The 18,458-nt window shown below is 39.9% G+C and overlaps 1 protein-coding gene across 2 annotated transcripts in view; it reads left to right on the top strand.

Annotated features, from left to right (window-relative positions):
• GIPC2 (GIPC PDZ domain containing family member 2) overlaps window positions 1-18,458 on the top strand; it is a 453,978-nt gene that overhangs the window by 182,476 nt on the left and 253,044 nt on the right. For both annotated transcript variants that reach the window (XM_058716908.1, XM_058716907.1), the window contains exon 6: window positions 13,387-13,490. In XM_058716908.1, the coding sequence (XP_058572891.1) occupies window positions 13,387-13,481 (95 nt within the window). In that variant the 3' untranslated portion in view covers window positions 13,482-13,490. The remainder of the gene's footprint in view (window positions 1-13,386; window positions 13,491-18,458) is intronic.

Raw genomic sequence — 18,458 nt, 5'->3', positions numbered from 1 at the left:
AAGGCCTGGAATGCTATATACTTCCCTCTTATGACCACTTTTGCTGCATCCCAGAGGTTTGGGGCTGTGGTGTTTCAATTTTCATTGGCTTCCATGTACCTTTTAATTTCCTCTTTAATTTCTTGGTTGGCCCATTCGTTCTTTAGTAGGATGGTCTTTAGTCTCCAAGTATTTGTTACCTTTCCTAATTTTTTCTTGTGGTTGATTTGGAGTTTCATAGCATTGTGGTCTGGAAACATGTATGGTATGATCTCAATATTTTTTGTACTTGTTGAGGGCTTATTTGTGTCCTAATATGTGATCTATTCTGGAAAACATTCCATGTGCACCAGAGAAGAATGTATATTCTGCTGCTTTTGGATGAAAGGTTCTGAATATATCTGTTATGTCCATCTGGTCCAGTGTGTCATTCAAAGCCATTGTTTCCTTGTTGATTTTCTGTTTATATGATCTGTCCATTGCTGTGGGTCGGGTGTTGAAGTCTCCTACTATTACAGTATTATTACTAATGAGTTTCTTTATATTTGTGATTAATTGATTTATATATTTGGGTGTTCCACATTTGGCACATAAATGTTTACAATTGTTGGGTCTTCTTGGTGGATAGACCCCTTAATTATGATATAACACCTTTCTTCATCTCTTGTTACTGTCTTTATTTTAAAGTCTAGATTGTCTGACATAAGTATGGCTACTCCAGCTTTCTTTTGTCGACCATTAGCATGATTGACGGTTCTCCATCCCCTTACTTTCAATCTGAAGATGTCTTTAGGTCTAAAGTAGGTCTCTTGTAAACAGCATATAGTTGGCTCTTGTTTTCTTATCCATTCTGTTACCCTATGTCTTTGAATTGGAGTATTAATCCATTGACGTTTAGAGTGAGTACTGAGAGTTATGAGTTTATTGCCATTATGTTTCTTGTAGAGTTTCTTTATTGCCATTATGTTTCTTGGAGTTTCTGGTGGCATTCTCTAGTCGTTTCTAGACTTTGTTGCTTTTGGTGTTTTTTTTTTTTTTTTTTCATTTTTTTCTCCTCTCAGAGAGTCCCCCTTAAAATTTCTTTCAAGGCTGGTGTAGTGGTCATGAACTGATTTAATTTTTATTTGTCTGGGAAACTTTTAGTCTCTCCTTTTATTTTGGATGACAGCCTTGCTGGATAAAGAATTGCTGGCTGTGTATTTTTCTGATTCAGCACATTGAATATATCCTGCCACTCCTTTGAGGCCTGCCAAGTTTCTTTGGCTCCAAACATTATCTGTCTTCCCTTGTAGGTTAAGGACTTTTTTTTTCCCTTGCTGCTTTCATTACTCTTTCCTTGACTGACTATTTTGTGAATTTGACTATGACATGCCTTGCTAATGGTCAGTTTTTCTTGAACCTTATGGGAGTCCTTTGTGCTTCCTGGATTTTGATGTCTGTGTCTTTCCCCAGGTTAGGAAAATTTTCCACTATGATTTGCTCACCTTCTACCCCTTTTTCTGTCTTTTCATCTTCTGGGACCCCTGTGATTCTGATGTTGTTCCTTTTTAGCAAGTCACTGAATTCTCTAATTTTTAAATTGTGCTCTTTTTTAGTTTCCCTCTTTTTTTCTGCTTCATTATAAGTTTGTCCTCTATGTTGCTGATTCGCTGCTCTGTCTCCTCCATCCTTGCCGCCATGGCATCCATTTGAGATTGCAGCTCAGTTATAGCATTTTTTATTTCATCCTGACTAGATTTTACTTCTTTTATCTCTGCAGAGAGGGATTCTAATCTATTTTTGACCCCAGCTAGTATTATTATTATTGTTATTCTAAATTCTGGTTCAGACATCTTGCTTTTATCTGTGTTGATTAAGTCCCTAGCTGTTGTTTCTTCCTGCTCTTTCTTTTGGGGTGAATTCCTTCATTTCATAATTTTGAGGGAAGGAAAGGAGTTAATAAGGAAAAAAATTAAAATTAAAAAATTAAAAACAACACACACACACACAGAAATCAAATAAATTATGCTAGTTCCTAGGTGTGTTTTGGTCTGGTTATTGAAATGAGCTTTATAGAGAAAAAAGGAAAAAAAAAGAAAGGAAAAAAAGAAAAACAAGAAAAAGAAGGAAAACATTTGAAAATTTGAGAACATGAATATAATGAAATAGAATAAAATGAAATAATGAAAGTAAAATAGAATTTGAAAAATTTACAAAAAGGTAAAAATTATAGTAGAAAAAGTAAAGAAAAACATTTTTACTAAAATTGAAAATAAAATCAATTTTTTCTCTCTGTATTCAAGGAAAAGAAAAGAAAAAAAAAAAAGAAAAGTGAATAGGTGGACCAGCAAACAGACTGAAATACAATTGAAATTACATCATTTTCCCCTAGAAGTCAAACTATGAAGTAGTTTATAGTCCATAAACTAAGCAGGTGAAGAGATTTGTGGTGTTCCTGAAGAGTGAGTTTGGTCCAGTTGGGCAGGGCTTAGTGTAATGGCTCCATTCTCCACTACATGGTGCTGCTTAGCTTGCTGGGGTGGATTGTTGTGGCACTTGTAGGTGTGCATGCACATGCGCTGGAGGTGTGAAAATGGCATCACATAGTTACATAGTCTCTAGTATTGGAAGTCTGTGCTCTCCCCAACCAACAATCGTGCACCCATCTTTTGTCTCTGGCTTTAGTCCACTCCCCGCTTTTTCACTGTCTGTGACCAAGCCATCAGGTTGCCAGGTGGCACCTCCCTCCTGAGTTTTATCTCCAATGCAGCTGTGTTTCCCAATCCCTCATTTCTGAGGGACTGTGGCTTTGACCCATTCAGATCCTCTGGGGGAGGGTCTCACTGAACAATGGCCAGGTGCTGGCCCCACCCAGGAACGTTTGCAGTACTATACTGCTGCCAATGCCCAGAGACTGCAGCTGGGTGCCAGCCTGCCCCAGAAAAAGTTCATGTGATTGTATAGCAGCAGCGTTTCAGGGATTATGGAAAATCACAACACACATCTGGCACCAGTCTTCACCCTTAACAACCTTGTTCCAGCACCAGTGAATGTGGTTGTTCTCTGGGATCTGCTGGGACTGGGTGGCTGCACAGCCTCTACCAAATGTTCTTCAAGCAGTGGAACTGCTGCTTTTCCCCATGTGGCCCAAGGGTCTCCCGGAGCCCACTCTTCTCCTGGGAATTAGCCCTTCTGACTAGAGCATTGCCAGATATTGAGCTGTGGCATTTCAGACTCTGTGCCCCCCCCTTTTATAGAGTCTTAATGGAATTTAAACCCTCTACTTTCTCCTTTCTCCCTTTTTAGTTCAGTCTAAAAGTAGCTGTTTCCACTTTTCCATTTTCTCTCCAGCTGCTCTTTTGGGGGGTGCTTTTCCCATTCTCTCCCCCTGTCTCTGTCCTCTCTCCGTAAGCAAAAACAGCTCCCTGCCCTGTTCGGCTTCTCTCTTCTCCAGTTCACCTCTCCGTGCCATGTACCTGCTGAGTTCTGTGGTTTAGGTTGTGCAGATTGTTGTGTTAATCCTCAAATCAGTTTTCTAGTTGTGCAGGATGGTTTAGTGTTGATCTGGCTGTTTTTCATGGATGCAAGATGCAAAAAAAACTTCCATGCTGTTTCGCTGTCTTGGTTCCTCCCAGTAAATTCTTTATATTTTTAGGTACTAATCCTTTATCTGATATGTTATTTGCAAATATGCTCTCCCATTCTGTCAATTGCCTTTAGTTTTGTTGAATATTTCCTTTGGTGTGCAGAAGCTTTTTGTCTTGATGAAGTCCCAATAATTCATTTTTGCTTTTATTTCCCTTGTCTTCGAAGACATGTCAAATAAGTTTCTGTGGTGGAGGTCAAAGATGGTTTCCTGTCTCACATTTATGTCTTTCATCCATTTTGAATTTTTTTTTGTGTATGGTGTAAGAAAGTGGTCTAGTTTCATTCTTCTGCATTTGCTACCCAGTTTTCCCAGTACCATTTGCTAAAGAGACTGTCTTTTCTTCCATTGGATACTCTTTCCTGCTTTGTTGAAGATTAGTTGGCCATATATTTGTGGGTCCATTTCTGGGTTTTCTATTGTATTCCATTGATCTACTTTTCTGTTTTTGTGCCAATACCATACAGTCTTGATGATTATAGCTTTGTAATACATGCCAAAGTCTGGGATTGTGATGCCTCCAGCTTTGGTTTTCTTTTTCAACATTATTTGGCTATTTTGTGTCTTTTGTGGTTCCATACAGATTTTAGGATCATTTGTTCTAGCTCTGTGATGAATGCTGGTGCTATTTTTATTGGGATTGCAATGAATGTGTGGATTGCTTAGAATAGTATCAACATTTTGACAATATTTGTTCTTCTAATCCATGAGCATGGAATGTTTTTTTCCATTTCTTTGTGTCTTCTTCAATTTCTTTCATAATTTTTCTGTGGTTTTCAGCATACAGATCTTTCACCTCTTTGGTTAGGTTTATTCCTAGGTATTTATGGTTCTTGGTGCAATTGTAAATGGGATTGATTCCTTAATATCTCTTTCTGTTGCTTCATTATTGGCATATAGAAATCCAGCTGATTTCGGTACATTGATTTTATATCCTGCAACTTAGCTGAATTCATGTATCAGTCTAGCAGTATTTTGGCAGAGTATTTCAGGTTTTCCATGTAGAGTATCATGTCATCTGCAAAGAGTGAAAATTTGACTTCTTTGTCAATGTGGATTCACTTTATTTTATTTTGTTGTTTGATTGTAATGCTGTATTCATAGAATGAGTCTGGAAGCTTTCCTTCAATTTGTATATTTTTGGAAGAGCTGAGAAGAATAGGTATTAATTTTGCTTTAAATGTCTGGTAGAGTTCCTCTGGGAGGCCATGTAGGCCAGAACTCTTATTTGTTGGGAGATTTTTGATAACTGATTCAATCTTGACTGGTTATGGGTCTGTTCAAATTTTCTATTTCTTCCCATTTGATTCTTGGTAGTGTGTGAGTGTCTGGAAATTTGTCCATGTCTTCCAGATTTTCCAGTTTGTTGGCATATAATTTTTCATAGTATTCTCTAATAATTGTTTGTATTTCTGTAGTGTTGGTTGTGATCTCTCCTCCTTCATTTGTGATTTTATCTACTTGGGTCCTCTCTCTTTTCTTTTTGAGAAGTCTGGCTAGGGGTTTATCAATTTTGTTTATTCTTTCAAAAAATCAGCTCTTAGATTCATTGATCTGTTTAACTGTTTTTTTGTGTTTTTTTTTTTGCATTCTATATTGTTTATTTCTGCTCTAATCTTTATTATTTCTCTTGTTTGGCTGGCTTTGGGCTTTCTTTGCTCCTGTCTTTCTAGTTCTTTTAGGTTTGAGGTTAGGTTATGTATTTGGGACCTTTATTACTTCTTGAGATAGGCCTGAATTGTAATGTATTTTCCTTTTAGGACTGCCTTTGCCGCATCCCAAACAGTTGGGACTGTTGTGTTTTAATTTTCATTTTCTTCCATATATTTTTTAATCCCTTCTTTAATTTCCTGGTTGACCCATTCAGTCTTTAGTAGAATATTCTTTAACCTTCATGTATCTGGGGGCTTTCCAAATTTTTTCTTGTGACTGATTTCAAGTTTCATAGCACTGTGATCTGACAATATGCATGGTATGACCTCAATCCTTCTATATTTGTTGAGGGCTATTTTGTGACCCTGTATGGTATCTATTTTGGAGAATGTTCCATGTGCACTTGAGAAGAATGTATTCTGCTGCTTTTGAATGAAAAGTTCAGAATATATCTATTAAGTCCATCTAGTCCAATGTGTCACTCAGAGCTGTTGTTTCCTTATTGATTTTCTGCCTAGATGATCTGTCCATTTTTGTAAGTGGAGTATTAAAGTCCCCTGCCATCATGGTATTATTATCTATACATTGTTTATGTTTATGACAAATTGATTTATATATTTGGCTGTATCACGTTGGGGGCATAAACATTTATAATTGTTAGCTCTTATTGATGTATAGACCTCTTAATTATGATATATTGCCTTTCTTCATCTCTTGTTACAACATTTGTTTTAAAATCTAATTTTTCTGATATAAGTGTGGCTAGTCTGGCTTTCTTTTGCCGTCCAGTAGCATGATAGATGATTCTCCATCCCCTCACTTTCAATCTGGAGGTGTCCTCAGGTCTAAAATGAGTGTCTTATAGAGAGCATATAGATGGATCTTTTTCTTGAATCCATTCTGATACCCTATGTATTTTGACTGGGCATTTAGTCCATTTATATTCAGAGTGATTATTGAAAGATATAGATTTAGTGTCACTGTGGTATCTGTAGGATATGTGCTTGTGGTGATGTCTCTGGTCTTTTGTAGTCTTTGTTGCTTTCAGCTCACAGAGTCCCTCTTAGGATCTTCTGTAGGGCTGGTTGCATGGTCAGGAACTCCTTTAGTTTTTGTTTGGGAAAGCCTTTGTCTCTTCTTCTATTCTGAATGACAGCCTTGATGGATAAAGGATTCTTGGCTGCATATTTTCCCTACTTAGCACATTGAATAGTTCCTGCCACTCCCTTCTGGCCTGCCAAGTTTTAGTGGACAGGTCTGCTACCATCCTTATGTGTCTATCCTTATTGGTTAAGACCTGTTTGTCCCTAGCTGCTTTCAGAATTCTCTCTTTATCTTTGTACTTTGCTAGTTTCATCATGACATGTCATGGTGTTGACCTATTTTTGTTGATTTGAAAGGAGTTCTCTGTGCTTCTTGGACTTGGATGCCTGTTTCCTTCCCCAAATTAGGGAAGTTTCTATAATTTGTTCAAATACACCTTATGCCCCTTTCTCTCTTCTTCTTCTGAAACTCCTATGATATGGATATTATTTTGTTTCATTGAATCACTTAGGTCTCTAATTCTCCCCTTGTGGTCTAGTAACTTTTCTTACCTTTTTTAGCTTCATCATTTTCAATAATTTTATCTTCTGTTTCACCTATTCTCTCATCTGCTTCTTCCATCCTCGCTGTCACTGCATCTAGTTTATTTTGCATCTCACATAGCCTTTCTTTATTCATTGTAACTATTTCTTAGGTTTTTGAACTCTGCAACAATAGATTCTCTGCTGTCTTCTGTGCTTTTTTCAAGCCTGGCTATTAATCTTATGACTGTTATTCTAAATTCTTCAGATATATGGTTTATATCTGTTTTGAGCAATTCTCTGGCTATCGTTTCTTCCTGGAATTTCCTTTGAGGAGAATTCTTCTGTTTTGTCATTTTGGCTAGGTTTCTGTCTTTTATGTGTTTTAATAGCTTGTTATGTGTTCTGCATGTGTGAGAAATACTATATTAAAAATGGGTCATACACTGTCCAGGGCTTGGCACTTCAGGAAGTGTTTTTGGAGTGTGGAGTGTGCACTCTGTTGTTGCACTGCCCTGTCCCATAGGATAGTCGTCTACAAAGCTCCTCTTTACTTGTAGAGGTGGAATGTTTAGATAGTCCATCTGGTGTGGTTTGAATTACTCATTGAAGTAACCATGGAAAAGAGGAAAGGGCAAGGGACCTGATCCCATACAAAAAGAAAAAATGAAAGGTGCAATAAAAAGATTAAGCAGATTATTGAGGTATATGACAAATCAAATTATCACATCTGTCACCTCATGCAGTAACTTTCTTTTTTTTCTTTTTTTCCTGTGAGAACACTTAAGTTCTACTCAGCACATTTCAATTATGTAATACAGGATTATGATTTCTGGTCACCATGTTATACATTAGGCCCTCAGACCTTATTCATCTTCAAATGGAAAGTTTATGCCCTTTTGCTAACCTCTCTTCATTTTCCCCACTCCCCAGCTACCAGGCAACCACCATTCTACTTTCTATTCTCGGTTTCTACAAGTCTGATTTTTTTTTTTTTTTAATTTTTCACTTAAGTGATACCATGCAATTTTTGTCTTTCTTTGTGTGGCTTGTTTCTTACAATCTTGACATCACCAACACAAATGTTTATTTTAAATTAATATTTATTTATTTTTGAGAGAGAGAGATAGAGTGTAAGGGAGGGGCAGAGAGAGAGGGAGACATAGAATCTGAAGCGGGCTCCAGGCTCTGAGCTGTTAGCACAGAGCTCCATGTGGGGCCCAAACCCACCACCCTTGACATCATGACCTGAGCTGAAGTCGGATGCCTGACCTACTGAGCCACGCAGGAGCCCCACACCAAATGCTTTTTGATCAAAACATTGAGATCCATTAACATTCGTGTCTCCTCTTAGCTTCACTCTAGACCAACTAAAAGAGAATCTTGAAGGGTACAGCTCAAACTTTGGCATTTTTAGCAAGGACCACAGCTGACTGATATGGCCATTATTGTTTCAGAACTATCACAATAGTATTTGTTATCACAGACATAGTAAGGTGTGACCTTAGAAAAGTGATTTGCTCACACTAAGTCTCAAATTTCTCATCTATAAAATCATAATAGTAATCATTTGTTAGGGTTTTTGTGACACACATGTGAACAGAAGCTTAAAAATATATGTGGCATTCAGGGGCGCCTGGGTGGCTCAGTTGGTTAAGTGTCCAACTTCGGCTCAGGTCATGATCTCACTGTCCATGAGTTCAAGCCCCGTGTCAGGCTCTGTGCTGACTGCTCAGAGCCTGGAACCTGTTTCAGATTCTGTGTCTCCCTTTCTCTCTCTCTCACCCTCCCCCGTTCATGCTCTGTCTATCTCTGTCTAAAAAATAAATAAACGTTAAAAAAAATTAAAAAAAATATATGTGGCATTCAATAAATCTAGTTATTATTATTTTATAGCATTATGACTATTAATAGAAAAATAATGTGAGTTCCATAAGGGTAAGAATTGTCTCTGGTTTAAAACTGTATTTAGATATATCTGGCAAACAGTAGATGCTCAATAGGTATTTGTGGAGAGGATAATTGATTGAATTAATTACTTATAAAACCACTTGACATAGTCTATCATTTAGTAAGTGTTCAATACATGTTAGTCACTCATTTTTTAATAGAAAATGCTGTCCATGATATTTGTCTCAATTTTCTTTTCTTCCCTTTTTTACACATGCTGTTTTATATGACTCTTACAGTTTACCATACTTCTCATATATAGTGCAAAACTAATGTGCTATCCCTGACCTCAGGGAGTGTAAATGGCACAGAAGTGACAATAAATATGTACTTGAAAAGATAAAAAAAAAAGACTAAGCAGAGAATCAGAGAAACTGTCAGGCTTAATCCAGAGAGAGAGAAAGGAAAAGAAGAAGGAGATATAGAAAAGATGTAAAAAGAATGGAGTAAAAATGCCTGATTAAATAGATAAACAAAGCAGAGAAAAAAGAAAACAAGAAAAAAAATAAGAATTGACCAAAAATCAAATCAGGAACTGTGAGCTGGATTCCAAAGGACAAAAAGAAGAAGGTAGAAAGAAAATAAGAGAAAAGAGAAGGAAAGAAAGGAAAAGAGAGAGAGGAAAAAAAAAGCAACAGACTAATATACAAAACATCAGGACAGTCATCTGTTAGTGCCTGGGACCAGTGGCTGTGCTGGTTTGGAGGAGAGACCATCTGCTCAGTATCAGTCCCACTCCAGTAAACAGTTGCCAGGCATGGAGGGGCAGGGTTTGGTGTAAGTGGGTCCCACCTCCACGGTGGGCCACTGTGCTGTTCCATGAAGGCCACCATGTTGGTGACATGAAGAAAAATGGTGACACCCCAATCTCTCCTCCCTGCCCCAGTGTCACAAAGCACGCTGTTCAGCCAGTCCTCATAGAGTTTCATGGGTGGGTGGCCTGTCCTACTCCATAGTCTCCCATACCTCTTAGGCGCTCAGTTGGGCTTCAAAACCTGATGGATGACTTAAAGGGTCCCGCACTGTGCAACTTGGTTCTGGGGTAGTCACTCCAACCTGCTGATATGGCTGGCACCTGCAGGGTCTTTTGTCCTTGGAGGGGGGGAGGCAATATACCCTCTTCCCACAGTACTCAAGAGAGGGAACTTTTCTCTCTGAGTGCACCCCTGAGATCACTACCGTGCCCTGGGCTGGCTCCCTTCTCCCCGGGTGCATGTTCACAGTGGCACTTCAGCCCAGAGAAAGTCGCAGAAAGTTGGGCACTTTTGAAAACTCCCATCTACGAGTGGAGACTGGTACTCTATTTCTTGTCTCCTAATCTGTGGTCTGGAGAGGTTTTTCTCTTGTCCTAACACAAAACCACAATCCACAGCTTCTCTTTCTCTCCCTTTTGTCTTTCCACAGAAGGGGACCCCTCCCCTCAGTACCCACACTATTTTATGTTCCCTAATTCGCATACAAGTACCTCTGTCCCACCAAGCTGTCTCCCTCTATCTGTGGAGATTTTTCTGTCACTCTGCCAATAGCTTTCCTGGGCGTTCCAAGTGTTCTGACCTCAATACAGCAGTGTTTGAAGGACAAGGGAGATCCTGGTTCCCCTACTTCTCTGCCATCTTAACTCTTCACCTCTGGGAAAGTACTTTCTGAGCAGAATGTTTGAGCTGTTTTTGACATGACTCATGTTATAGGTTTTATCAAGTTATTTGAAAGATAGTCCTGCAGAAAACTAAAATGATGCAACTACCCTTTATAGGTGATATGTTTAAAAAATGGAGAGAGCAAGGTCACACTTAGTCTGATGAAGAGATGCAGCAATGGTGAAAGAGAATCCTCCCTTATATTTGCAAGAGCAACAGGATCAACTCGGGAAACTGAGAGGGCAGCACTGAGAGTTTGAAGAGGGCAGCAGTGAATATTGTTTTTAGTATGGTGGCATTACTGGCAAGACAGGGCAGCCTCAGCAAGGACTGGTGAATGGCATGGGAGATGACTTGGCCACTTCAGTAGGAGGAAAACTAGGAATTGGATCCTTCATTCCTCTTGGTGGTGGCTTAAAGCCCTGTTAAAGCCAAGATCTTGACTTAATAACAATAACTAACACTTAGTATAGTACTTACCATGTACTAAGTCCTTATCCAAGTCTTTTTCATTTATAACTCTTAGGTTAAATTGTTTGTTCTACTTGCCCTAAAAAGTGACAGATATGGGAATTGAATCCAGGCAAACATCCGGAGTCAGTGTGCATTACTGCTCTGCCATGTGGCTTTTCTCACATGCCTGAATATCAGTTAATTTTCCCTGTTCCAGATGTATAGATCATGTAGGTGAGACCCTTGCCAGCTGCTTTTCAAGCACATGCCATTACTGATTGGTAGGGTATGAGGATGAGATTACTATAGATAACTGATCGCAAAGTGACTCTAAGAGAACACCCTTGCCCATGCCAAGATTCAAAAGTTATTCCAGACATGTTTACTTGAATTAAGGATGAAAGAATTTTGCTTGTAATGGTTTGAGGACATCATCTTTGAGTACCGTGCACTTGAACAACTCATTCTAATGACAAAAGCCAGAGACCATTTATAGCCATAGCTGAACTGCCTAACACAGCTGATAAAATGAAACATTTCATATCACAGCCAGGAAAATTATGTTTTTTGAAAAACAAAACAAAGCGAAACATAATGATGTTTTGTTGAAAACCAAGAAAGTTTTCAACAGACTGCTCATATTCTCCTCCTCCTCAGAAAAGCCAGGGTTTGATTTGAAAAGAAGCCTGATGCTCCTATGATTGGCTTATTTTAGTACATTAATAATTTGTAACGCACCACCTCTCCTCTGCTCCTGCCCTTCAAGAACTTATGTTCCACTAGAGGGAGGAAAATAAAGCCATTTACTCACTCTCCCCTATTCTCAGAGCTTTCCAGTACGGATTCCTTTCCTTTCTGCTAGAGAAAATAAGATGCAAAAGCAGGAGCTGGTCCATGAGGCTTGGGAAAGTGGAATGCTTTCTGAAAGTTAAGCCAACAGCCAAGAACCACCCATCAGAAGATGAAAGAGCAACTGCCTGGATGATGGTTGTAGCAGCACAGATCCACGCAGCCCTAACCAACCATCTGTTACCTGTGGCGAGATCTCCCACCCATTCTGAGGAGACTGCTATATCTTAGACCTCTTTGGGCCATACCCCCACCTTTTGCACTGGGCTCCACTGGGCAGGCAACTGCCATGTGTTTATCTGAAAGTCAAGAAAAAACATAGTCAAATAAAAGAGACTTAGATCACATCAAGGGTAATGATTCCAATAATTTGTTTGTGTAGCTCTTTGTATGGAAAACAGATCTGGATACAAATAGAAAGAGAATTAAAGAAAGCGTCATTAAAATTGGTTTTTATTTTTTTTTAAATTTTTTTTTTCAACGTTTTTTATTTATTTTTGGGACAGAGAGAGACAGAGCATGAACGGGGGAGGGGCAGAGAGAGAGGGAGACACAGAATCGGAAACAGGCTCCAGGCTCCGAGCCATCAGCCCAGAGCCCGACGCGGGGCTCGAACTCACGGACTGCGAGATCGTGACCTGGCTGAAGTCGGACGCTTAACCGACTGCGCCACCCAGGCGCCCCTAAAATTGGTTTTTAAAAGGATGTGTGGGGGCGCCTGAGTGGCTCAGTTGGTTGAGCGTCCGATTTTGCTTCAGGTCATGTCTTGTGGTCCATGAGTTTGAGCCCTGTGTTGGGCTCTGTGATGACAGCTCAGAGCCTGAAGCCTGTTTCGGATTCTGTGTCTCCCTCTCTCTCTGACCCTCCACCGTTCATACTCTGTCTCTCTCTGTCTCAAAAATAAATAAACATTAAAAAAATAAAGAATAAAAAATAAAAGGATGTCTGAAAACAAAGACAAATTTTTAGTAAGATAAATGTGTCCTAGGTTCATCAACAAAATGAATTGTTGAATCCACACAGTATTATTTACTGTTTCAAGGGCACACATGGTTTCTAAGTGGTTTCTTGCCACTTTGGCCTTCAACTGGCCTTGCTTTTCCATTTAGGGGCATCTGACTGTCTCCACAACAGCCCTGAATCTAAGCAAAAGCTAATGGATGGACCATCTGGTATTACTGTTATCCTTGGGAGTAGACAGACAGGTGGCATGGGAGATTCTCATGAACTCTTCATTTGTTCTAAGAACTCTGACTCAAATGCGTTTTTTTTTCAATATATGAAATTTACTGTCAGATTGGTTTCCATACAACACCCAGTGCTCATCCTCAAATGCAGTTCTAATCGTGCAAACAGGATTGTTTTAGGACCAGTTAGAAAGAATGAGTGTGTACTTTTGTGTGTGTGTGTGTGTGTGTGTGTGTGTATGTGTGTAGGGAGCACAGTCTCTCTGTCTCTGTCTCTCTCTCTCTCTCTCTCTCTCTCACACACACACACACACACACACACACACACACACGTGTTGTGTTGCTGCTTTGTATTATTTTTACCCTTCAGTCTGAGAATAGAAATTATTTATCGGGAATTGTTGATTCATGTTGCTAATGAAAATAGTAATGAGTGAGTAGGGGAAAAGCTTCTAGGTGTGTGGTAACTCAGCCTTTTTCTTTTTCAGATGTTTCTTCCTTCCACACTTTGATTTTGAAAAGCGTGGCAAGGAGTTTGTTGAGAGAAGAACAAATCTTTAAAGGCTCCCCATGTGCTCAGTGATACTGTATTGTAAGTAATCCTCTTAGCAGAGATAAGCTTCTAATGAGGCAGTGGAGAAAAGAAGTAAATCCCAATCCAGTGAGGCCTTGCTGCATAGTGTCTCAGAAAACAGCTAAGGACTAAAGTAGTTACTGGCTCTTTTTATTTTAGGAAACTTTGCATAATAATATTACTAATAAAAAGAGTCTCATTCTGAACAGAAAACAAAAAATAAAACCAGAGCCATTTCCTATCTGCCTTGTAAAAGGAACTATCAGGTGCCTACTCTGGCTGCACCCACCATGGCTGGGTGCTGATGTGGTGTGATGCATGCTGGGATGGAGATAAGATATAGTGGCACTGGAAGAAGGAATCTACATCTGCTCATGCAGAAAGACAAGAGTTACAGAGTATGTTATAGAGTCACATGAAGCTTCTTCTAGTCATCTCTGTGCTGATCTAGTTGTAGAAAATGTTGTCAGAAAGCTTTTGAATGTAATATCTGAGAATGAGTCCCTTTGAGATGGGGCCCAAGGAAGATAGTTTTTGGGAGGGAGAAGGCAGGAAGGATGGATTTGGTCACTGTATGAAGAGAGGGAGGATAGCCAGAGAAGCATTAAGATGTCACAGTTTGGGAGAAATGGTGACTGATAATCAAGCAGGGCTTTCTTCCTGTGGATCTCTATTCATTTTTTTTGGGTGGGGGGGCGTTTTGTGGTAAGAAGCTCAGTTACTGCCCTCTGCTCTGTGACCTCCAGTTGCTGCGGCTAGTTTCCTCTAGCCGCAGTATATACAGACACAAAGCAAAGGAGAGAAAGTGAATATCAGGGGGAGACTGAAAGGTATACACCAGAAACATTTTCTCAGTTTGGAGACCTTTATTTTCCACCTCTGTGACTTGGTGGGCTGCTTGCAAGGAGGGTAAACAGCCCAGGGATTGTGCAACCTGCTGGAGAATCAAGAGCCATCCAAGGGGCTGATATGAATAGTGAGTGCGTCCCCTTGCTTATGTTCCTCCCCGCCTTGCTTGAGCCATTACAGTGATTTCCTAGTTTGTTTCCCTGCCTCCATCTCCCTCTCCCCATTCAGAGTTCATTCTGATTACAGCCACTAGACTAAACATCCTCAGATGAAGCCTGGATCATGTCACCCCCAAACCCTAGACTCTGAGGGCTCACCAAATGATGTTCACACCATTAGTCTACTGTTACTCATTCTCTGACCTACTCTGGAGTTCAGAAGGCTGACTTCTATAGATTGCCTCCCCTGAACTTCCTTGCTGTCCAGATTTTTGTTGTGTCTGGCTGTTGGCTGGCACTGAAAGGATATTGGAAGGTGATGGGATGCCTAAATATTTATTCTTCCCTTCTCTCTTTCTGTAGAACTCTGATTTTGGCAGAGACCAAGTCCTGTTCTTCTACTTAGGCCAGAACTCACATCAAATCAATCCATTTTTACAGTGTTCTGGTAACTCTACTTGCTTCCCCTAGCCCTGTTGGAACCATGGGTGGAAATCAGCTGTCTGCTATTGCTAGGCTCTGCAAGATTTATCATCCCATGATGGGCACTTTACCTTGCCCACCGCTATCAAGTAGTACCTTTACATTTTTTTGAATGTTTATTTATTTTTGCGAGACAGAGAGACAGTGCGAGCCAGGAGGAGGAGGAGGAGGAGGAGGAGGAGGAGGAGAGAGAGAGAGAGAGAGAAAGAGAGAGAGAGAGGGAGAGAGAGAGAGAGAGAAAGAGAGAGAGACAGAGAGAGAGACAGAATCCGAAACAGGTGCCAAGCTCTGAGCTGAGAGCACAGAACCCGATGTGGGGCTCGAACCCATGAATCGTGAGATCATGACCTGAGCTGAAGTCGGACGCCCAACTGACTGAGCCACCCAGGCATCCCTCAAGTAGTGGCTTTATTAATAATTGTTCTTTACTCTTTTGTGTGTGCCATCACTTTCTTGCTGCAGACCTGTCTCTATCCTGTCCTCTCTTGCTCAGGCAAACAGAGGCACTTGCGATTCCCTGAACATACAACTTTTCCTTTTCTCTGCCCTTGTGATTTAGTTTTCTTCATCTAGCACTAAGGACTCTCAGGTTTGGAGGGTCCTGTTCAGTGATTAGCAAGTTGAGTGTCAGACACTCCAATACTCTCTGTATATGCCTGATAGTCTTTGTTTAAATATTACTGGTGGCAGGAATTTATTGCCAATTACATCAGTATTCATTCATTCAGTTCTTTCAGTGAACATTTTTACTGCCTACCATGGTCCAAGTGCTGTGTACGGTCTTACCCCTCAAGAGGCTCATAACAATGAGAGATGAATGCATGAATAAGCAACTATGGTACAGTTTGCATGTTGAAATAGATATATTCAGAGTGCTCTGAGATCATGGACAAATGATCACCCAGTTCTGTCTTGTACAGACAGTAACATCTTCATCAGCAAGGCAATGCATGAGCTGAGACTCTGGAGGATGAATAGAAACTGTTTGATGAAACAAGAGTAGGTAGGACATGCCAGAGGAAAGGAAAAAGTTGGAAAAATGTATAGGCATTGAAGTGAGCTTTGTGTGTTTGGGCAATGACAATTGGGTATGGCTGGTGAGTCAGACAGGGTGGCAGGAGAAGAGTTCTTCCTCATATGCATTCAAAATGTACCAGCACCATAACTTACGCAGAAGGAGTCTAAAACATCTTCCACCTGAAGACACCTGTATTTCTTAAAGAAGCTACTCTTTAATTACTTGGCAATTTTTACATTATTGCCTTATTTTAGGGATGAGGAAACTGAGGCTTGCAGAAGGTGAATGATCAAGGACACACACAGCAAGTGATGGAGTTAGGATTACAACCCAGGCAGTCTGATTCCAGAACCTGAACATGAAGCAACTGGGCTATTTTGCCATGCTCTTTTCACACTGATTCAAGCTTCTATGCTGTGGCAATGGTTACCTTCAGGTCACTCTCTACCTTGTCAGTATTCATTTGGTGGAAGAATGTCTAGAACTGATAATGTCATAGCATTAAAGGAATTGTTTGGCCAGCATAGTGTAGAGCAGTGCTAGTGCTTCCATTGTTCCTCACACTGTTCTCATAATGATGGAGACAGAGACTATATGGCCTCTAGGTAGTCATGTCTTACAGGTAAGTGATGATCAGTTCACAATCAACCAGTGTCACCAAGTCAAGTATTACCCCTTCTTTGCCTACCTAAATTTTTTCAGGTCTTGGTTTAAATATCACTTTTTGGCCCCCTAAACTACTTTGTGTTCCTCTACTCTGTGTTCTCAGAGTGCCTCCTATTTTTCCATGTGTGAGGCTTATCACAATTCATGGTAAATATTTATTTATTAGCTTCTTAGTCTGTAGACTCTTAGTCTCTGTTTTCCCTGATAGATTACCTTTTTAAAAGATTTTATTTTTTAAAGTAATCTCTACCCCATCCCCCAACATGGTGCTCACAGTCACAGCCCTGAGATCAAGAGTCACATGCTCTCAGCCAGCGAGGCGCCCTTCCCTGATAGATTTTTAAGCTACTTGAGGACAGAGGCCTTATCTTGATTGCCATGAAATTCACTTTATTTAGCTTTGAGAGGCATTCAATGTGTACTTGTTAAATGAATAAATCCTTTTTTTCCTATATACTGTTGTTTGGCACTAAGGGTCACCACTACTTGACTTTATCTGACAGCACTGATTAGTTTTGCCTATTTTGAACTTCATATAGATGGAATAGAACAGTATGTACTCTTTCGTGTTTGGTTTCTTTTGCTCAACATGTCAGATATACTACTTTCAATCTGTCCACTTCCTACCAGAATTTTAGGATGGCTCCCAAGACTTTTTACCCCTGCCTCTGCTATATATGTTCTCCCTAATTCCCCAGACAGAATTTGTGGAATTTTACTCCTGTGATTAGATCATGTTACATGGCACAGTTGACTTTATCCAGGTGCGCCTGACCTAAACACATAACCATTCAAACGCAGTCAGTCTTCTCTGGGTTGGCATCAACTATCTAGAAAATGGGGACCTCGGTCCTACAACTGCAAGGAAGTGAATTATTCTGACAACAAAAATAAATTTGGAAGTGGACTTTTCCTCAGAGCCCCAGACAAGGTGCCCAACACCTTTGTTTCAACCTTGTAGTACTACGAGTAGAGAACCCAGGCATACTATGCTGGACTTCTGATCTACAAAACTGTGCATTAATAAGTGGTATTTTTAAAAAGCTGTTAAATTTGTGGTAATTTATTACTCAGCAATAGAAAACTAATACAGTCCTCCAACTCTTTACTAGTTTGTAGGCAATAACCTTATAAAACAACTTGCTTCATTATATACACATTTTGTAGTTATTACAAAGGACTCATCAGGAAGTTGTGTTGCTTAAAACTTTTTAAGTTTTGGGGTGCCCGGGTGGCTCAGTCGGTTAAGCTTCTGGCTTTGGCTTCAGCTCATGAGTTCGAGCCCCACGTTGGGTTCTGTGCTGATAGCTCAGAGCCTGAAACCTACTTCAGATTCTGCGTTTCCCTCTCTCTGCCCCTCCCCTGCTCATGCTCTGTCTGTCTGTCTCTCTCTCTCTCAAGAATAAATAAACATTAAAAAAATTAAAAAAACAAACTTTTTAAGTTTTAAGAAATTTTATGGATGCTCTCCTAAGATTGCTTTCTGGCTAAGATGAGGTTTCGACTGCACTAACTTTATCAGATATTGAGATGATAGTAGTGTGGTTTTTTTTTTTTTTTCATTCAGGATCAATTGCCAAAAACTCTGCACTTACCTGGCAATATATAAATGCTAAATTCTAGGTACTCATCAGTGAATTTGAAACTTCGTTCTGACAATTTTTAGTTGTGTGCCACAAACAACTTACCCCCTTTTATTTTATTTTATTTCATTAAAAATGTTTTTTTCTAGTGTTTATTTTTGAGAGAAAGGGAAACAGAGCATGAGTTGGGGGAGGGGCAGAGAGAGAGGGAGACACAGAATCTGAAACA

The sequence above is a fragment of the Neofelis nebulosa genome, chromosome 2 (assembly GCF_028018385.1).
Source record: "Neofelis nebulosa isolate mNeoNeb1 chromosome 2, mNeoNeb1.pri, whole genome shotgun sequence".
Taxonomy (NCBI): Eukaryota; Metazoa; Chordata; class Mammalia; order Carnivora; family Felidae; genus Neofelis; species Neofelis nebulosa.
Note: the sequence above shows the minus strand (reverse complement) of the source record. Positions and strands in the feature narration are given on the sequence as shown.